At 46.6% G+C, this 22,524-nt stretch overlaps 1 protein-coding gene across 1 annotated transcript in view; it reads right to left on the reverse strand.

Annotated features, from left to right (window-relative positions):
• Positions 1–3,233: 3,233 nt before the first annotated feature.
• Positions 3,234–22,524, reverse strand: part of LOC123348607 (agouti signaling protein) — a 57,154-nt gene continuing 37,863 nt past the window's right edge. Inside the window, exons 4-6 of the mRNA XM_044986176.1 lie at positions 19,094–19,248; positions 4,634–4,695; positions 3,234–3,479 (exon numbers count right to left, since the gene is read on the reverse strand). Coding sequence (XP_044842111.1) covers positions 3,303–3,479; positions 4,634–4,695; positions 19,094–19,247 — 393 coding nt within the window. The 5' untranslated portion in view covers position 19,248 and the 3' untranslated portion in view covers positions 3,234–3,302. The remainder of the gene's footprint in view (positions 3,480–4,633; positions 4,696–19,093; positions 19,249–22,524) is intronic.

Genomic DNA, 22,524 nt, shown 5'->3' on the forward strand with positions numbered 1-22,524 from the left:
GTTCAGAAAAGGGCAACAAAAATGATTAGGGATATGGAACGGTTTCCATACGAGGAGAGATTAATAAGATTGGGACTTTTCCGCTTGGAAAAGAGATGACTAAGGGGGGATATGATAGAGGACTATAAAATCATGACTGGTGTGAAGAAAGTAAATAAGGAAGCATTATTTACTCTTCATAACACAAGAACTAGTCACCAAATGAAAGAATAGGCAGTAGGTTTAAAACAAACAAAAGGAAGTATTTCTTCACACAACACAGTTAACCTGTGGAACTCTTTGCCAGTGGATGTTGTGAAGGCCAAGACTATAACAGGGTTCAAAAAAGAACTAGATAAGTTCATGGGGGATAGGTCCATCAATGGCTATTAGCCAGGATGGGCAGGGATGGTGGTCCTAGCTTCTGTTTGCCAGAAGCTGGGAATGGGTGACAGGGGATGGATCACTTGATGATTACCTGTTCTGTTCATTCCCTCTGGGGTACCTGGCATTGGCCACTGTCAGAAGACAGAATTCGGGGCTAGATGGACCTTTGGTCTGACCCAGTGTGGCCATTCTTATGTTATAAACACTAGGTCCCCTGTTGTGTTAACCAAACTTGTTTTAATGCGGCCAGTTTCATACTGTAGATGGACACTGACAACCTAGGGCATTCAGCCCGAGTCCTCCTCATAGACACTTGCAGCCTGTGGTGAGATGTCACATTTCTGAAAGAAACAAATCTTCCTTGAACTGGAACCTGTTCTCCTTCAGTTCTGTTTTAATATACAAAAATGAGGGGGTTAGTTAAACAAAAGTTAAAAGGTACAGTGACTAAAGTGAAATCCCTGCAAGTTGCATGGGCCCTTTTAAAAGACACCATAATAGAGGCCCAACTTCAATGTATACCCCAAATTAAGAAAAACAGTAAAAGAACTAAAAAAGAGCCACCGTGGCTTAACAACCATGTAAAAGAAGCAGTGAGAGATAAAAAAAACTCCTTTAAAAAGTGGAAGTCAAATCCTAGTGAGGCAAATAGAAAGGAGCACAAACACTGCCAATTTAAGTGCAAGAGTGTAATAAGAAAAGCCAAAGAGAAGTTTGAAGAACGGCTAGCCAAAAACTCCAAAGGTAATAACAAAATGTTTTTTAAGTACATCAGAAGCAGGAAGCCTGCTAAAGAACCAGTGAGGCCCCTTGATGATCGAAATACAAAAGGAGTGCTTAAAGACGATAAAGTCATTGCGGAGAAACTAAATGGATTCTTTGCTTCAGTCTTCATGGCTGAGGATGTTAGGGAGATTCCCAAACCTGAGCTGGCTTTTGTAGGTGACAAATCTGAGGAACTGTCACAGATTGAAGTGTCACTAGAGGAGGTTTTGGAATTAATTGATAAACTCAACATTAACGAGTCACCGGGACCAGATGGCATTCACCCAAGAGTTCTGAAAGAACTCAAATGTGAAGTTGCGGAACTATTAACTAAGGTTTGTAACCTGTCCTTTAAATCGGCTTCGGTACCCAATGACTGGAAGTTAGCTAATGTAACGCCAATATTTAAAAAGGGCTCTAGGGGTGATCCTGGCAATTACAGACCGGTAAATCTAACGTCAGTACCGGGCAAATTAATCGAAACAATAGTTAAGAATAAAATTGTCAGACACATAGAAAAACATAAACTGTTGAGCAATAGTCAACATGGTTTCTGTAAAGGGAAATCATGTCTTACTAATCTATTAGAGTTCTTTGAAGGGGTCAACAAACATGTGGACAAGGGAGACCCGGTGGACATAGTGTACTTAGATTTCCAGAAAGCCTTTGACAAGGTCCCTCACCAAAGGCTCTTACGAAAATTAAGGTGTCATGGGATAAAAGGGAAGGTCCTTTCATGGATCGAGAACTGTTTAAAAGACAGGGAACAAAGGGTAGGAATTAATGGTAAATTCTCAGAATGGAGAGGGGTAACTAGTGGTGTTCCCCAAGGGTCAGTCCTAGGACCAATCCTATTCAATTTATTCATAAATGATCTGGAGAAAGGGGTAAACAGTGAGGTGGCAAAGTTTGCAGATGATACTAAACTACTCAAGATAGTTAAGACCAAAGCAGATTGTGAAGAACTTCAAAAAGATCTCACAAAACTAAGTGATTGGGCAACAAAATGGCAAATGAAATTTAATGTGGATAAATGTAAAGTAATGCACATTGGAAAAAATAACCCCAACTATACATACAATATGATGGGGGCTAATTTAGCTACAATGAGTCAGGAAAAAGATCTTGGAGTCATCGTGGATAGTTCTCTGAAGATGTTCACGCAGTGTGCAGAGGCGGTCAAAAAAGCAAACAGGATGTTAGGAATCATTAAAAAGGGGATAGAGAATAAGATTGAGAATATAATATTGCCCTTATTTAAATCCATGGTACGCCCACATCTCGAATACTGTGTACAGATGTGGTCTTCTCACCTTAAAAAAGATAGTCTAGCACTAGAAAAGGTTCAGAAAAAGGCAACTAAAATGATTAGGGGTTTGGAGAGGGTCCCATACGAGGAAAGATTAAAGAGGCTAGGACTCTTCAGCTTGGAAAAGAGAAGACTAAGGGGCGATATGATAGAGGTATATAAAATCATGAGTGATGTTGAGAAAGTGGATAAGGAAAAGTTATTTACTTATTCCCATAATACAAGAACTAGGGGTCACCAAATAAAATTAATAGGCAGCAGGTTTAAAACAAATAAAAGGAAGTTCTTCTTCACGCAGCGCACAGTCAACTTGTGGAACTCCTTACCTGAGGAGGTTGTGAAGGCTAGGACTATAACAATGTTTAAAAGGGAACTGGATAAATTCATGGTGGCTAAGTCCATAAATGGCTATTAGTCAGGATGGGTAAGAATGGTGTCCATAGCCTCTGTTCGTCAGAGGATGGAGATGGATGGCAGGAGAGAGATCACTTGATCATTGCCTGTTAGGTTCACTCCCTCTGGGGCACCTGGCATTGGCCACTGTCGGTAGACAGATACTGGGCTAGATGGACCTTTGGTCTGACCCGGTACGGCCGTTCTTATGTTCTTATGTTAAATACTCAGTCAGCCCGTCAGCCTCCATCCCCCCTCCCTCACACTCCCTGTAATGATTGACTTGTGGGCCACAGTGCTTGTTCCATGAGGTAAACCCCAGCGTTCATTCAGGTCTGGGGAACACAAAGCCAGCGAGAAAGCTTCAAAGACTCTATACTTCGCTTGCAATACACACGAGAAAAAGAGGTTGAAACAAACTCTGGAGCAGTTAATGACAGAGTTCCAGCACTGCCTTCCTGCTGTGGGTTTAGCAGTTTGGGTTTCCTACTCGGCAGTAGCAGACAGTCTGAAAAAGCCGGCAGTGGCAGAAGGTGCAGACATCACAGCACGGGGGGGAGGGTGGCTTGCAATTTTTCCAAGTAGCCACACAATTAGCAGGGAGTGTGGGCCGGGGCCTGCGGGATTTTCTTTTCTGGGTCTTTCTCTGCAAGACAGAAATGAAAACTTTTATTAACTCTACAGCAATCCTAGATCATGAATAAAGCATCAATATCTGAGGGTCGCTCATAATACTTTGCCCATCTACAATGTCTTTTTATGTGAAGATCTGAGAATATGTTTCAAACTTCACAACACCTCTGCAAAGTTGATATCAGCCCTGTTTTATAAACACAGAAACTGAGTCACAGAGAGGTGAAGTGAAACCTGGGAATAGAACTCAGGTTTTTTGGCCCCTAGACTGGTGCTTTAAGCACAAGTCTAACTGCCCCCCTAAGAGAGTTTGTCAATTTTTAGGGCTATATTTTTAGTCTTCTAAAATTATTCCATAATAGCAGGGTATAAAAACAACCACCATCCTGCATGTAGGCATGTGCAAACTGCTAGTCAAGTATGCACCCAATTCCTGCATGGAAACCCCTATTTGCAAGAACAAATGCAAGTTTTTAGGTGAGCAAACAAAATCTCTTGCAAATCTTCTAGCCTACTTGTGGAGATATTTTGCAAATGCAGCTCCTCTTGTCTATGAGTCAATACAAGCAGAATCTTTCTGTCCCAGTATGCAAAAGGGGGGAGGCACCTGGGACCCCAAAGCTCCAGGTACATAACGACCGGCATTCCCATTATTAACCCTCAATTTTTTTCAGAGGGCTAAGACTGAGGGTAAAATTTTCAGAAGTGCCTATGTAATTCAGGAGCTTAAATCCTATTTACTCTGGCAGGGCTGTCCCTAGGGGGGTGCAGGGCCCGGGACATAAGCACCAAGTTTCTAATCTGCCGGGGGTGTGTGTGCTCCCCCCGGCTCTGCCTAGGCCCCACCCCCGCCTAGGCCCTTCCCCCATTCCATCCCTTCCCGTAAGGCCGTGGCCCTGCGCCTGCCAGGAACCGAGAACACCAGCGCCTGCAGCCCCGGAGTTCTCTGTCCTCGTCAGGCGCGGGGCCGCGGATTGTCTCTCCTGCTGGGCACTAGGTGGGCTCTGCGCCTGCTGGGAACAGAGAACACCGTGCTCACAGCCTGAGTTCTGTGTCCCTGTCAGGTGCGGGGCTGCGGCTTCTCTCCCCTGCTGGCGCACATAAATGCCCTGGTGGGCACCACGTTGGGGACCACTGCCTTACAGTGGTAAGAGAATAGTCACGCACCTTGGATTCTTTCTTCTTCTCTGCCTCTTTTCTGCTTACTTTTCGGGATGTTTTGGTTAATTCTTCAAAGAGAAAATAAAACATAGCATGGAGTTAAGAGTGTATTTACTGTGAGGCATATGTGATTGTTTAATTTAGATATAGAACACTGTTTTTGTGCTGATGTCTTTACTGATAAGAAATAAAGTAGCTTCACTAACTTATCTTCTTGGAGCACAGTGTTTGTAAACTCAGGAAGCCCTTCTGTAGGAGCCATCCTTATATAAACATAGTGGGTCTGAGCTCTGAGGCCATGTCTATACTACAAACTGATCGATGCAAGTTATATCAGCATATGGTGCCAGTTAGTATATTGCTTGTGTGCATGCATATCTGGCTGGTTATGTCAGCGCAGCATGTACTCAACAAGTGTGTTTGTCAATGAATAGTGCAGTGGCTATGTATCCCAGTGTGCAACTCGCCATCGTTTTGTGCACCGTCCTCTGGGAAATGTTTGCAGTGCATGGTGGGATAGAAACTAGGCATACAAGGGTGATTGAGAGCTAGGGGTCAAATTCCCATCATGCACTTTCTCCATCCCATAATGCCATCCATAGTCCATAATTTTTGCACCTTTCTTAAAAGTCCCACAAACCTGGATGGCATTTTTGCTGGCAACCATTTCTGACTGAAGCTTGGATCCTGCACAGCCCTGCACTATTGTCACGAGCCCTGCAAACACAGGATGAATGCGCCTCCAGTATGTGCAGAGCTGCAAGAAGAGAACCACGGCGATGGGGAACTGACCATTTTGCAGAGGACAGATTGCTGTGGGACATTGCGCAAACCAGTTCAAGGTTGTCAGTGGTGGTCATGGAGCAGTTGCAGATGGTAGAGTGCCATGCCTGGGCCTGCAAAATGAGAACTGCCTGGTGGGATCGCATTGTAATGCAAGTTTGTGATGATGAGCAGTGGCTGCAAGAATTTTTGGATGAGAAGGGCCACATACATGGATCTGTGTGTCAAGTTCGTCCCAGCCTTTCAGCACAAGGACACCAGGGTGAAAGCTACTCTGACTGCACACAATGGAATGGCAACACTGGATTGCTACTGATCAGAGGGAAATCATTTTGGAGTTGGAAAATCCACAGTGGGGGCTGTTGTCATGCATGTGTGCAGGGCCATTAATCATCTTCTGCTACGATTGTGACTCTCAGTAATGTGCAAGACACAGAGCATGGATTTGCAGCAATGGGGTTCCCAAACAGCAGCAGTGTGATAGATGGCTTGTATGCACATCCCTATTTTGGCCTCAGTCCACCTTGACTGTCAACAGAAAGTGTGACCATTGTTGGATCACTGGGATGCTTCCCCGATATCAGTGTGAGCTGGTCATGGAAGGTGCATGTCATTTGCATTTTTAAGAACACAGGACTGTTCAGAACAGCGCAAGCCAGGACATTCCTTCCAGACTGGCGGATTACCATTGGTGATGTTGAAATGCCCGTAGTGATTCTGGGGGGATCTAACCTATCCCTTGCTCCCCAAGCTCATGAAATCATACAGGGGCCAGCTTGACAGCACCGAGGAAACATTCAATGACAGATGAATGTGCTTTCAGTAGCTTGAAGGGCCGCTGGTGGTGTTTACTGACAAGATTGGATCTCAGTGAGAAAAATATCCCAATGCCTATAGCTGCCTGTTGTATCTTGCATAATATCTGTGAGGCAAAGGGGGACAAGTTGCCTCCAGTGTGGAAGGCAGAGGTGGAGTGGCTGTCTGCGGACTTTGAACAGCCAGACACAAGGTCCATTAGAAGAGCTCAGTGTGAAGTTATGTGGCTTAGGGAAGAGCATTTTAAGAGTCAGCCAACAGTAATGTGGTGAGGTGGATTGTATTCTACCTGGCTCTGAAGTCTGGGTGCCTCTCAGGAATTGTGTGGTGCTTGGTGTACATTGATGAATATAACACTGTCTGTTAATGCAGCTATTAGTGTTGTGATGCTTGCTGCACATTCATAATTATTACACTGTTTGTCACTGGCCCTATGAGTTCTCTTGCCCTGTACAATAACTAATAGCGGTTTTCAGTACCGTTGGGCATTGTGCAGCATATGTGGTGTAGTAATGAATTAATTTCCAAAAAATATAATTTTATTGAGTCCCAAAAGCAATGCAAAAATATGTGCAATTTAAAAGAAAATGTAATAAAAACGTCTCAAATAAATTATTTATTTATTAATAAATAAGAACAGAACTTAACATGGAAAAGAACATTCATGTCAATTTCAGTCCATTTGTGCTACTGGCACAGCAACCGTGGCTTTCACAGGCCATGTATGTGAAATTGTACTTGTCCTTACTGTTGCCCAGAATGCAGTAGTAGGGGTACAGATGCAGCCATGAAGAATATTAGGGGGTGTAGGGCAATGCTATGGTGGAATTATTGATTGACTGCAAAGGGAGGAGAGCCTGTGCTTACAGAACTTGCAGGTCAACAGAAGTCCGTAACATCTGTGTTTGCTGCTGGAGAAGCCCCATTATGTCCTGGTGCATCTCCTTCTCCTTTTCCTGCTGGGACTCCTGGGCCTTTCTCCTCTCCGCGCTTTCCTTCTCCATAGTGTCTGAAATATTCATCCTCCAGGCCCTCTGTTCATGGTTTGATGCAGCATTGGCTTGCAGGATCTCTGAGAACATATCTTGCCTGGGTCCTCTTCTTACTCCTCTGTACCATGGTCAGGCATTCCATGGGTGGGGAGGGGGGAAACCCCTTGAGGCCGCAATGGCAGCAGCTGCTAATAAAACACACAGAGGTACCATTGTGTTTATAGTCACAACGGAAACTGAAAGTTAAGTTTCAGAGCTCCCATCCCTTGCACCCCTAAAGTTTTAAACAAGACTTGCTTATTGACCCTTCAGCCTTGGAGCACGTCTGCACAGCCCAGCCATGGTACGTATGGCCCAGCAGGGCCATGGGGGGAATGAGGAAGGAATTGTTCTCCTGCATGAAACCCCAGTTTCTGTGGGTACAAGTGCAGGGCACTGGCACTGAGCACTGGCACCATTTCCCATAGGCAGTGGTGATTTTAGCTGGTATCTCCCTCCTGAGGGTAACATAGGCACAGAGAGCACAGCTGCTGCTGGTGTCCCACCTGGGCTCATATGCCACTAGCCTGCGTTCTGCAATGGTGCCTGCTGAAGTCATCATGGACTGGCATGGGAAAGTGTCCTACTGCCAAGGAAGAAATAAAGCTTCCCTTCTAGAAGCCTTCATAAGAGGATTGCAGAGTATCTCCTTGAAAGTTTCATTGAGGTCTCTTAGGAGGATTCAAGGGACATCCCCATGTACACAAACAAATTGCTCCGCATCCCCCTGGTCTACTCCTACAAGGGAATGAAAAGCAGATATCAACTCTACTTCTGTTTGTTTTACCGCTACCTCTTCTAGTACAAGTAAATTAATGAGAAGTTGATACCTGTGTCCTGGTAAGCTGGAGTCGGGCGCCATCTGTACATTTAAACATTGTAGCAGAAAATGCATTCACACATTTCCCTGAGATTCCTGCCCCTTCATTGGGCGTGCCCGTGCTTGGCTGCCAGGACTGGCTAGTCGGAGGTGGAGCCTTGAACAGGTCCTGGCTCGTGGCATAGCCGGATCCCTCGTCGCATATCCACCACCCTCCTCTTCCGCCTCACTGTCCACAGCAGGGATCTGTGTCTTGGGCTCCTTGGAGTATCCATGGTGCTCTGTGGGGTGGTGGCGGTGTCTCCATCAGGTGTGACATGCAGCTTGTTGTAAAAGCAGCAGATCTGTGGTTTGGCACCGCATCAGCTGTTGGCACCAGATCAACCGTTGGCCTCCCTGATCTTCTGGTATGCCTGATGCAGTTCCTTCACTTTCCTACAGCAGTGCTGCTGATTCCTGTCATACACCTTTGCCTGCATCCTTCATGCATTTCTGCTCATAGGTGTCCACATTTCTACAATGGATCTGTAGCTGTGCCTGCATAGCCTCTTCTCCCCACAGACCCAGGAGATCCAATACCTCCTGTCTACTCCAGGCAGGAGCATGGCTGGAGCTTGTGACTAACATGATCAATTGGGCAGTTGCACACAACAAAGGAGAACTGCTCTGTTAGCTGTTCTCACCAAGCTAGGCCATCAGGAAAAGGCATTTCAAAAATGTGTGAGGTTTTCAAAGGGTGGATGGGCATAGGCCGGGGGTATAATAGACCAGGGACAGCTAAGCCTCCCCTAGTGTTACTGCGGCCGCTGGACGCTGGTTGCAGGGTTTTCACTGAAGTTTTTGTTCATTATTATGCCTCATGCAGGTTCTGGGGTGGCTAAGGAGGCGGTATGTGCTGCTCAGCTTCCTGGGTTCATCAGTCATCTCCCTGGACTCCAGGGCGATTGCTGATAAAACCAGAAAGCTGAGTAACACATACCTCCTCAGCCACCCCGGAACCTGCATGGCACATATCAAAAGCTCAGGTTCTTCAGGAAGAGATGAGCTTTTCCTGCGGGGTGGTTTGGGGTCTCAGGAGGGGAAGTGTAGTGCGGCTTGGAGGGCTCCTCCGGCCATGGGGGAGGGAGGTGGAGGGACGGGGATCAGCTGCTGGAGGACTGTTAGCTCAACATAGATCATGCAGTGTCTACACTCACAATGCATCCACCACAGTACTTTGACCCTGGCTCAACACCACTTGGGGAGGTGGTGTTACTGCATTGCCATACCGGAGTGCTTGCACTGGTGGGACACAAAGCTGAGTGAAAGCAGGGCAGGAGCTGGGTTGTGGAAATGGGGTAGGACCTGAGGGGTGGGGAGTAGATAGAAGAAGGGGAGTGTGGAGGAGCTGGAGTTTGGGTGTGTATAGGACAAGGGGCAGGAGACAGGGATGGGAGGCAAACAGGAGCTGAGGGAGACAGAGACAGGGTGAGGGCACAGGGGCAGGACAGTCTATAATCCATTACAGCACACTCCCCTCCAGAACCTGTAATTGAACCCAGGAGTCCTGACTCTCTACAGTCCTCTACTGCCAACGCATAGCTGTGGAACTCACTGGCAAAGTGTGTCTCATCTCCCACTAATGGCATGGTCCACATAGAGGAAAACAGCTTACTACTGTTAACAGCTACTCCATTAGCTCAAGTGGTAGATGTTTATGCTGTGGAGCTAAAGATCCAAACCCTGCTGATGACCAAAGTCGATGGTCTATATGGTTCCACATGACAGCATTTTTTTTCAATTTTTAAAGAAATAATTGATTTATTAGGAAATTACACCCCCAAACTATGTTAAACTAGCAAAGTCAAGCACTCAGAAGTTAGGAATTGCCAGATTTGCCCATGTGTAAGGGGACAACAGTCCCCTTACTAACACTCAGTGGGGGTGTTTTGGTTGGCTAGCTCCCAGTACCAAAAGAAAGGGGAAGGGCCAATGAGAAATCAGGAGCCTGAGACTGACAGTCCCCAGGAACAATGGGGAGAGGCCAATGCTCCAGGTCAGCCTGATTGACAGGGCGGGCAGGCTAATCAGGGAGTCAGGAGGCCAGGGTGGGTCCCGTCCTCTGTGTGAGCTGGAATTGCCTGGGTCAGCCAGAGTGGGGCCGAGCTGAGGAGAAAGCAGGGGCCCAAGCTGAGCTGGGGAGCAGAGCCGTGCCCGATCCAGAGGCGGGGGTGTGTGTGAGTTATATGGGCCTGTGGTGCCCATGCTCCAGGAATATTCAGGGCCTAGGAGCCAAGCTCCACCAATGTTTGGGGCCGGGTCTCCCCCCCAGCCGCCCCCAGGCGCCTCCCCTGGAGTGTCTCCCAGCCCTGCCTGCCGCCCCCAGGCGATTTAAAAGGGGGGGCCCCCAGCCGCCACCGGCAGCACAGCGGGGCTAAGGCAGCTTCCTGCCCACCCTCGCTCCATGCCACTCCCAGAAGAGGGTGGCATGGGGGTGTGTGTTTCTGTATGCTGCCCTTGCCCCGTCTCTGCAGCTCCCATTGGCCAGGAACTGTGGCCAGTGGGAGCTGCAGGGGTGGTGCCTGGGGGCAGCGGTGTGTGGAGACCCCCCAGCACCCCCTGCCTAGGAGCTATTGCCATTGAGGTGTGCGGGTTGCTTTCGGGAGCCGCCCGAGGTAAGCGCCGCACCCCTGCTCAGCCCCTCCTGCACCTCAACCCCCAGCCCAGAGCCCGTACCCCACACGCAAACTCCCTCCCAGAGCCTGCACCCTAAACCCCCTCCTACACCCAATCTCCCTCCCAGAGCCTGCACCCTAAACCCCCTCCTACACACAAACTCCCTCCCAGAGCCTGCACCCCTGCCCCAGCTCAGAGCCCCCACCCAATCTCCCTCCCAGAGCCTGCACCCCAAACCCCCTCCCACACCCAAACTCCCTCCCAGAGCCTTAAGCAGGTGGGAGGGGGGGTGGGACTTGGAGCCATTCTGGGCACCACCAAAGGTTATACAAACCTGCCGCCTCTGTCCAGAGGGGCCAGAAAAGCAGCCCAGGGAGCAGGTCAGAGCTGGGAGCAGAGTCACAGAAGCAGCCCACAGAGCAGACCTGTGCTGGGAGCAGAGCTGCAGCAATCAGAGCCAGGGGGGCAGAGACGCAGCCCAGAGAGCTGGAGGCAGAGCAGCAGCAGCAGCCATGCTGAGGCAGTGTGGAGCCGGAGCTGAGGCTGGAGCAGTCCGGAGCAGGGTGCGGTGAGCAGCTGGGGAGAGCGAGGGGGACCCTGGGCAGTGGGCCCAGCTCAGGGAGATGCCCCCTCCAAGAGGCTCTGCAGGCCAGACTTGGAGGGGGATCGTAACCCTGACAGGGTCAAGGCAATGCTAGGAAGAAGAGTCCTGCCACCAAGAGCCTGAGGGTGTGTGGCCACCGCCAGAGCAAGTGTCCGACTTGCAGCATCCCTGCAGCACAGCCAGGGCCTGAGAAGGAGGCCTGGGACATGTGAGGAACAGACTGAACTTCCCTTACATTCCAGAGATGCTGGTTGTGATGCCCCTGTGCCAGAGAGCAGAGTGACGGGTTTTCCTTGAACCTTTTCCGTTTTTTCCTTATTTTTTTAAATTGATTGTTGTTTAATAAACTGTATTTGCTTTGAACTGTATGTAATGATCAGTGGGTCAGGGAACTGTCCAGTATGGAGGGAGCACCCCGGAGTGGAGACCCCCTAGCCTCTGCCCTAAGTGACCACGACAAGGTTGGAGGTCGAGCACCCCAGGAATCCTGGGCCCAGGTTTGTTGAGGTTACCAAGACTCTGCCACATAGGCAAGTGTAAGGGGAGTCCTCGAGGTCAGGCAGGCCTGGGGGTAAAGGGACTGGGAGCGAGGACTCAGATCCTTTCGCTAGCCCATTTCACCGGGGTAGTATCATAGAATCATAGAATCTCAGGGTTGGAAGGGACCTCAGGAGGTCATCTAGTCCAACCCCCTGCTCAAAGCAGGACCAAACCCAACTAAATCATCCCAGCCAGGGCTTTGTCAAGCCTGACCTTAAAAACCTCTAAGGAAGGAGATTCCACTACCTCCCTAGGTAACCCATTCCAGTTCTTCAACACCCTATTAGTGAAAAAGTTTTTCCTAATGTCCAACCTAAACCTCCCCCTCTGCAACTTGAGACCATTACTCCTTGTTCTGTCATCTTCTACCACTGAGAACAGTCTAGATCCATCCTCTTTGGAACCTCCTTTCAGGTAGTTGAAAGCAGCTATCAAATCCCCCCTCATTCTTCTCTTCTGCAGACTAAACAATCCCAGTTCCCTCAGCCTCTCCTCATAAGTCATGTGCTCCAGCCCCCTAATCATTTTTGTTGCCCTCTGCTGGACTCTCTCCAATTTATCCACATCCTTCTTGTAGTGTGGGGCCCAAAACTGGACACAGTACTCCAAATGAGGCCTCACCAGTGCTGAGTAGAGGGGAATGATCACATCCCTCGATCTGCTGGAAATGCCCCTACTTATACAACCCAAAATGCCATTAGCCTTCTTGGCAACAAGGGCACACTGTTGACTCATATTCATCTTTTCGTCCACCGTAACCCCTAGATCCTTTTCTGCAGAACTGCTGCCCAGCCATTCGGTCCCTAGTCTGTAACAGTGCATGGGATTCTTCTGTCCTAAGTGCAGGACTCTGCACTTGTCCTTGTTGAATATAAGCCAGGAAAGTTCTGCACAATAGTGGGACCATTCCCCTGCTTACACATGCAACATTAATTTGGCCCCCTTCTGCATATGCATTGTGATAGTTGTTCATTGTGTGCTCACACACTAATTCCCCCCCCGGCCTGATCTGAGTGTTCCTTATTCAGTGCCCAGAACTGACCTGTCCTGGGAATGAATGAAATCTCTGTAGTGAAGGAAACTGTTGTCTGCTGGACTCCTGTATCTTTTTGTTTTTCGGAAGTTGGAAGGCATGTAGTGAGTGAGGCAGACAACAGCAGACAGAAAGGATGGTCTTCTGGTTCAGGCTGTCAAATGCTGCCCCGAAGAACTGGATTCTATCCCTGCCTCTGTGTCATGTGGGCAACCTCTTAAGCTGGATCTCTTGCTGACTAACTTCTAGAAAACTAACTTCTGCTCTGGTTATCTCTTCTGTAATTCATGCTCCCATAGCTTCTCTTCAGGGAATACACAAAGGGCAGATTGTTTGGGAGTTGACAGATTCATAAACTACTACACGCATGATTAACAGGCCTCCTGAGCGCCTTTTGAAAATGAGAGCCACCTAGTGGATACAAGCCTGAATGACAGACAAAGCTACCATGTCTAAAGTCACCCCATACTTCAGAAGTGATACTATAAACTGCCATTGCACAGGGAGGAAGATGAAACTGTTTAAGCATTACAATGAATAATTATTAATTATTACATCTATCGCTTTAGTGCCCAAAGAACCCAATCAAGATTGTGGTTTTGTACAAATACAAAGGTTAATTAAAGTGGTTATATTTTCAAAATAAAATACTGGGTGTTTTTACAACATCATATTTTAGGGTTATGAAATATTTCTACAACAGGCAAAAGTGCATGATTTTGCTTTAAATATGTGCTGGTCTTGCTACTGCCTGTTCTGATTTAACAGCAAATATGACAAATGTGAACATGCTTGTCTGAGTGGAGGATTTTTTCCAGTATCTGAATAAGTTTATCATGAAACACTGAACAAGTGTCATTAACATTCTGAGAAAATAAACAGTTCTGATACTGTATACTTATCAGCCTGTTTGACTTTTCTTTTCACTTGAATCAGTGTTCAGCCGGAATGTCTACTCCTCGTAAGCTCAGAGCAAATTCCATTCAGTTCTGTAGGTTGTCTGGAACTTACATCTTGCAATTATAAGAAAATAATAATGAATGTTTTGGCTGATTAAATGAAAATCTGGGACATGTCAGGACCCTGAAAAATTCATCATATGAAAAAATATGATGGTCCTCGTAAAGTCAGGATGTATACTGTGTATGAGAGGTAACCCTTGCATTGAAAATATAAGTGATCAAGAATGCCATCATAGAATCATAGAATCATAGAATTCAAGATCAGAAGGGACCATTATGATCATCTAGTCTGACCTCCTGCAAGATGCAGGCCACATAAGCCGATCCACCCACTCCTGAACTAATTCTCTCCCTTGACTCTGCTGTTGAATGCTCCAAATCATGATTTAAAGACTTCAAGTAGCAGATAATCCACCAGCAAGCGACTCCTGCCCCATGCTTCGGAGGAAGGTGAAAAACCTCCAGGGCCACTGCCAATCTACCCTGGAGGAAAATTCCTTCCCGACCCCAAATATGGCAATCAGCTGAACCCCAAGCATGCGGGCAAGACTCTCCAGCCAGACCCTCTGGAAAAGGCTAACAATATCCCAACATTGACCCTTTGTACTAATTACCAGTGTGGCACGTTATTGATCTATTGACTAAACCTGTTATCCTATCATACCATCCCCTCCATAAACTTATCCAGCTTAATCTTAAAGTCATGGAGGTCCTTCGCCCGCACTGTTTCCCTCGGTAGACTGTTCCAGAATTGCACTCCTCTGATGGTTAGAAACCTTCGTCTAATTTCAAGCCTAAATTTCCTGACTGACAATTTATATCCGTTTGTCCTCGTGTCCACATTAGCACTGAGCTGAAATAATTCCTCTCCTTCCCTGGTATTTATCCCTCTGATATATTTAAAGAGTGCAATCATATCTCCTCTTATCTTTCTTTTGGTTAAGGAAAACAAACCGAGCTCCTCAAGTCTCCTTTCATACGACAGGCTTTCCATTCCTCGGATCATTCTAGTGGCCCTTCTTTGTACCCGTTCCAGTTTGAATTCATCCTTCTTAAACATGGGAGACCAAAACTGCACACAATACTCCAAATGAGGTCTCATCAACGCCTTATATAACGGGACTAGCACCTCCTTATCTCTACTAGAAATACCTCGCCTAATGCATCTTAAGACCGCATTAGCTTTTTTAATGGCCACATCACATTGCCTACTCATAGTCATCCTACGATCAACCAGGACTCCTAGGTCCTTCTCCTCCTCCGTTACTTCCAACTGGTGCGTCCCCAGCTTATAACTAAAATTCTTGTTAGTCATCCCTAAATGCATAACCTTACACTTCTCATTATTGAATTTCATCCTGTTACGAATACTCCAGTTTACAAGGTCATCCAAATCTCCCTGGAGGATATCCCGATCCTTTTCCGAATTGGCAATACCTCCCAACTTGGTGTCATCCGCAAACTTTATCAGCCCACTCCTACTTTTGGTTCCGAGGTCAGCGATAAATAGATTAAATAAAATCAGACCCAAAACCGAACCTTGAGGAACTCCACTGGTAACCCCCCTCCAACCCGACATATCGCCCTTCAATACGACCCTCTGCAGTCTCCCCTTTAACCAGCTCCTTATCCACCTCTGGATTTTCATTTTGATCCCCATCTTTTCCAATTTAACCAGTAATTCCTCATGCGGTACCGTATCAAACGCCTTACTGAAATCTAGATATATTAGATCCACCGCATTTCCCTTGTCTAAAAAATCTGTTACTTTCTCAAAGAAGGAGATCAGGTTGGTTTGGCACGATCTACCTTTCGTAAAACCATGCTGTAATTTGTCCCAGTTGCCATCGGCCTCAAGGTCCGTTACCACTCTCTCCTTTAAAATTTTTTCCATGACTTTGCATACTACAGATGTTAAACTAACAGGCCTGTAGTTACCTGGGTCACTTTTTTTCCCCTTCTTGAATATAGGAACTATATTAGCTAATCTCCAGTCAAACGATACAACCCCCGAGTTTAGAGATTTATTAAAAATCATCGCTAATGGGCTTGCAATTTCACTCGCCAATTCCCTTAATATTCTAGGATGAAGATTATCCGGGCCCCCCGATTTACTTCCGTTAAGCTGTTCAAGTTTGGCTTCTACCTCAGATACCGTAATGTCTACCCCCATATCTTCATTCCCATCAGTCCCTCTACCACTATTCCTTAGCCCTTCATTAGCGTCATTAAAGACTGAGGCAAAATATTCGTTTAGATATTGTGCCATGCCAAGATTATCCCTAATCTCCACTCCGTTTAAAGTTTTAAGCGGTCCCACTTCTTCCTTCTTGGTTTTCTTCCTATTTATATGGCTAAAAAACCTTTTGCTATTGGTTTTAATCCCCTTCGCTAGGTCCATCTCCACCCGGCTCTTTGCCTTTCTCACTGCATCCCTACACCCTCTGACCTCAATAAGGTAGGTTTCTTTGCTGATCCCTCCCATTTTCCAGTCCTTGTACGCTTTCTGTTTTTTCTTAATCACCCCTCTGAGACGCTTGCTCATCCAGCTCGGTCTAAAACTGCTACCTACGAACTGTTTTCCCTTTCTCGGGATACAGGCCTCTGACAGCTCCTGCAACTTCAACCTGAAGTAACCCCAGGCGTCTTCCGCCTTTAGATCCCTAAATATGTTAGTCCAATCCACTTCCCTAACTAGTCGCCTTAATTTAGTAAAGTTAGCCCTTTTGAAATCGTAAACCTTAGTCTCAGATGCAATTTTGTTTATCCTTCCATTTATTTTGAAACATCCACATATTCCAAAATCTGCATGCAAATGGTGGTCACTTGTGAACACATTGATTCAATTTGTGTGCAGTCCCGGTAACTGCACATGCAAATAAGATGAGTAATTGCACATTTATCTAATCAGCACTAACCAAGTCCAACCCTGCTTAGCTTGAGAGATGTGATTTGATACCCAAAGTAGAATCGCTGCAGGCCATTTATGAAAACCTGATATTGCTTGTTGATGGGGACCATCCATAATCAAATCTATTTTGTAATTTTCCTACTGTAACTGAATTGGGATTTGGGAACAACAGGCCAGTTAAAATATTTTTCTTAACCCAATATTGCCATGGAATAATTTTAAACAATTTGCCTTGATGTTTCAACAACCTCCTATTGTGATGTCACCTGCTATCCATTGAATTTAAGTGCCTAGGGAATGTTGTTCCATATTTTCTGTGTGTTTTTAAATGTAAGGTGATATGAGCACAGAGCTAAGGACTAAAGAGTTGTGCTGTATAGAGGGGAGAGCATAAATAATAGGTAACGAATTTGTACCGTTCTGCTCATTGTGTATCCAACCAGAAGTTACACGGCTTGTATCAGGCAAGTGGGACTGAGTTAATGAAGGCAGAAGCTTCATCATAAACACTGAAATTGGGTATTGGAACCAGCTGATGATGGAGAGAAATTCCCTCAAATAACAGACAATAACCCAAGCTCTCCCCAGAGAAAAACATGCAACAGTGTATTTCTCAGCTGGACTGATGATGTTTGTGTTCCAACTGAGAGGGTGACTAGAACCCCAAATACAGGAACAATACATACATGTAGCCACCTTGCACTGGCATCTCATAGCCTAATACAGCTGTGTAGCTGACTATCCTGCAAAGTGAGAGAAGCAGGTGGAGCAACTTGTAATGATCACTTGATTACCTTCCCTTCAGATTTCTTTACAATTGATATTTTGTATGTAAATACTGTGACATGGAAAGGGGCCCGCTTGAGAACCCTGGGAACGTTGCATTCTATTTGACTAGTGACTTTGTATAAATGATACTAATAATTAATATCAGCTTATGCATCTTTAGTACCTTTCATTGGGCAGCTCAAACATTTCATAGGTGCTGCAGGCTGATGAAACTCTCTGGTGTCCTCTGCTGTTGCTTACACATATCACAGGCCACAGCTTGATCACACACTTCTTTTCTTAAATAGGCTAGGAGGTAACCCAGGTGGACCCCTCGCCCCCACTCTAGCCTGATCCTCCCATATAGGCCCCTTTCCTTTGCTCTCTAGCCAGCTCCCCCCACTCCGTATCCTTGTCACCCCCATTCCAGCCATTCTCCTCCTTTCTCCCCCACTTTAGGATCCCACAATTGGGTCTTTCGATTCCAATTCCAGCCAGCCTCCCTGCTCAGCCAGGCCTCCATTTGTGCATAAAAAGTTGGGATAACACAGAGCTCAGACCACATGAGCAATGAAATGTGCAGCCCTCTAAGTATCATCTTTAGGGTTCACAACATACCTCCTGAGGCAGGCATTATTAGTTCCATTTTCCAGACAGGGAAGTGGTAAGGTAACTTGCTCATGGTCACAGAGGGAGTCAGCGGCAGTGCCAGAACAGAATCCTGAGCTCCAGACTCCCAGCCTTTTGCTGTGTCAATCAGCACATACTTGCTCCTCTGTATAGCACAGCAGCAACTAGATGAGCCCCTCAGATCCTTCCCTGCCAATGTGCCTCAATCCTGACTTGAGAGGACCCAATTCTCCACTGCCCAGCACCCTCTGTAGTAATTTACACTGGTGTAAAGTGAGTGACAAGTGCTATTAAACAATAATGAGCATGATTCACACCCCTTTTGCACTCACTTTGGTTTTATGGCTACATCAGGTTAATAATTCATAGATTGCATGGCCCTCCCCCAGGGGCTGCAGTGCTTCCTGGAGCGGTGCGGGGCTGGAGACAGGGCAGGTATGCAGGGAGCCTGCCCTGGCCCCAGTGTGTGCTGCTGCCACCCCGGAGCCGCTTCAGGTAAGCAGCGCCAGGCTGGAGCCTGAACCCCTCCTGCACCTCACCCCCCAACTCCTTTCCCTAAGCCCCCTGCCTGCACTTTGCATCCCTCCTGCACCCCAACTCCCTGCCCTGAGTCCCCTGCTGCACCCTGCACCCCTGTGCACCCCAGCCCCCTGCTGCACCCCACACCCTTCCTCTGCCCCAATCCCTTGCCCTGAGCCTCTTCCTGCGCACCGCACCCTCTCCCACACTCCCTCCTGCACTCCAACCCCCTGCCCCAGCCCTGCATACAATTTCCCCACCCAGATGTGGCCCTCGGCCCAAAAAGTTTGCCCACCCCTTTTGTATTCAGATGTCAATATGCCCTCTCTTAATTTATAACCACACTGTTTTCTGCAAAGTGCTTCAGCTTGCCACCAAATAGCATTTTACTAACCTACTATAGAGATGGGTGGGAGATCTGGGAGTTTCATTTTGTTGCTGGTTGCCAGATTGGTGTCTCTGTTCTCCTCAAAGATCATGTGTGAATAGGCAGTTGAAAGCAAAATGGAGCAGAGAAATAAAGCAAGGAAGAGGTTCTTATCTTCCATCCTGGGGAGAAAAGAAAATGTGCTTCCATGAACACCAAAATTAGTCACAAATTATAGAGGGGGCGAGGGAAGAGTAGCGAAAAGAGCTTTGAAATGGTTTACTATGGAGTGATACAGGTTCACAGACAAAATAATCTTCAATTTCACAGTATTGCTGTGTTTAATACCTTCATAGAGTAAAATGTTTGGAAGTGTTAAGTTAAATCATACCCTATGTTCTGCAATGAGTTTGCAATCACATAACTGCTAACGAATTAGGCACATGTCAGAATACAAACAAAATTTCATGCTCTAACTGTGGTGAAAGTTTTGGGGTTGCAAAAGATTTTCTAGTGAAATGCAATAAATTCCCAGAAGAATCTCAGACTTGGAAAACATGCTTATTGTTTGGATTTTAGAGTGGCTCGCTTCATATATTTGTAGCATTTTGTTGCTAGTAGAGGAACACCTAGGATAGGGTGCAAGTTACAATAGAACCTCAGAGTGATGAACACCACCAGAATTATGAACTGACCAATCAACCACACCTCTCATTTGGAATCAGAAGTAGGCAATCAGGCAGCAGCAGAGACCAGCAAAAAAAAAAAAAGAAAAAAAAAGCCAAGTTAAACATAAATTATTAAAAAAAAAAAGGGAAAGCAGCATTTTTCTTCTGCCTAGTAGAGTTTCAGAGCTGTATTAAGTCAATGTTCAGTTGTAAACTTTTGAAAGAACAACCATAATGTTTTGCTCAGTTACAAACATTTCAGAGTTACAAACAACCTCCATTCCTGAGGTGTTTGAAATTCTGAAGTTCTACTGTATATCCGCTCCAGAAGGGGTTGTTATTGGAGCTAGCGGGAAGTGTTCATATGAAAAAATATGTGACTGAAAACCACCATTTTCTAAAAATAATTTTTTTCCCAAATGTTCACTTTTTCAAAACATTGCAACAGAAACTTGCAAAGAAGAAGTTTAGGCTGTTGGTTGTTGTATGATTTTTTTTTCTTTCTTTCTTTTTTTTTTTTGCAGGGGAGGGTCTTGTTGCTGATTTTGGCTGGTTGACATTAGTCACATGGTGGAATTCATTCAAAATTAATTACTCCCCCCACCTTGTTTTTGAACATTTCCTATTTTTAGACTGTTCCATATGAGGTCTAACCTGTGCCTTGTATGATGGTACTAACACTTCCCCGTCTCTACTGGAAATACCTCGCTTGATGCATCCTAGGAATGCATTAATCTTTTTAATGGCCGGATCACATTGGTGGCTCATAGTTGTCCTGCGATCAACCCATGCACCCAGGTCTTTCTCCTCTTCTGTCACTTCCAACTGATACGTCCCCAGTTTACAGCAACATTTCATATTGTTAGTCCCTAAATGCATGACCTTAGACATTGCACTATTAAATTTTATCCCATTTCTGTTACTCCAGTTTACAAGGTCATCCAGGTCTTCTTGTATGATATTCCGGTCCTCCTCGGTATTGGCAATACCTCCCAACTTTGTGTCATCTGCAAATTTTATTAGCACACCCCAACTTTTTGTGCCAAGGTCAGTAATAATGTTAAATAAGACTGGTTCCAAGACAGATCCCTGAGGAATTCCATTAATAACTTCCCTCCTGCCTGACAGTTCACCTTTCAGTATGATCCACTGTAGTCTCCCTTTTAACCAGTTCCTTACCCACCTTTCAATTCTCATATTAATCCCCATCATCTCCAATTTAATAATTTCCCATATAGAGTTATATCAAATGCCTTACTGAAAGCCAGGTAGATTAGATTTACTGCATTTCCGTTGTTTAAAAAATCACTTATCTTCTCAAAGAAGGAGATAAGGTTGGTTTGGCATGTTCTACCTTTTGTAAAACCATGCTGTATTTTATTCCAATTACTGTTAATCTCTGTCCTTAACTGCTTCCTCTTTCAAAATTTGTTCCAAGACCTTGCATACAATTGAGGTTAAACTAACAGGCCTTTAGTTTCCTGGATCATGTTTTTCCTCTTTCTTAAAAAGGGAGGCTCATGCATTAAGCTCCAGAGGTCTCAGGTTTGATCCCAGGCACCGATGACTGAGGCCTGTTGAGATAATATCTATCACCTGTTGGAGATTAGTTCTGCCTTCCTTCAGGGGATTGGACTAGATAACCTATCCAGATCCCTTCTAGTCCTACATTTCTATGGTTCTATATAGCACTTTCATCCCCAACTGCTCCAACAGCCACATGGGAATTACTTAATCCACTCCTGAAATGCTGCCACCTCTGGGGTGAAGTGATGCAGCTGCTCAACAGCATGCAGCAACACTAGAGAACAGTTGTGGACAGGAAATGAAGAACAGTTTAGCCAGTTGAAACTGCAAGGGGAACTTCATGACAAGAATGGTTATAACCCACTGGAATTTGGCCAGAACGAAGTCTAGTCTAGCATCTTGTACTATTGTAAAAGGCTCGTTATGATATTAATCAACCACAAGTATTCAAGACTTCAGCTTCATGTCTTGTCTGAAAGGCATATACCACCCAGTGGTGAGCTGCAGCCAGTTCGCACCAGTTCGTGCGAACCGGTTGTTAAATTTAGAAGCCCGTTTAGAACCGGTTGTTCCTGGAGGGACAACTAGTTCCAAAAGGGCTTTTAAATTTAACTAAAGCTCTAGCAGCTGTCTATCCTTCCCCCAGCCCCAGCTCACCTCACTCTGCCTCCTCTGCTGAAGTTCCTCTGGCTTCTCCTCCCCCTCCCCAGCTTCCCGCGAATCAGCTGTTCGCGCGGGAAGCCTGGGAGGGCTGAGAAGGAAGCAGCGGCTTCCATGAGGTGAGCTGGGGCCAGGGGGCGGGGGTGCCAGCGGGAGGAGGGCAGGAGGCGGCGCGCCACTCGGCGAGGTCGTGGCGGGACTCTGGGGTCGGGTGGCGCGGCTTCTACCCCCAGGGTCCAGCCGTGACCTCGGCCGGACGGCGCGGTTCCTGCCCGGTCCCCAAGTCTGGCCCCGACCTCAGCCGGGCGGCGCGGCTCCTGCCCGGCCCCGACCTCGGCCGGGTGGTTCCGGTCCTGGCCCCAGCCCAGCTGGGCCCCCATCTCCAGGCAGCACTGTAAGGTAAGGGAGCAGGGAGCGGGTGTTGGATAGAGGGCAGGAGAGTTGTGGGGGGTGGATTAGTGTCAGGGCAGTCAGAGGGCAGGGAACAGGGGGATTGAACGGGGCCAAGGGTCCTGCAGGGGCAGTCAGGAAGGAGTAGGGGTTGGACGGGGTGGTGGTGGGCAGTTAGGGGTAGGGATTCCAGGGACAGTCAGGGGACAGAGA

Source organism: Mauremys mutica, chromosome 13, assembly GCF_020497125.1.
Source record: "Mauremys mutica isolate MM-2020 ecotype Southern chromosome 13, ASM2049712v1, whole genome shotgun sequence".
Classification (NCBI taxonomy): domain Eukaryota; kingdom Metazoa; phylum Chordata; order Testudines; family Geoemydidae; genus Mauremys; species Mauremys mutica.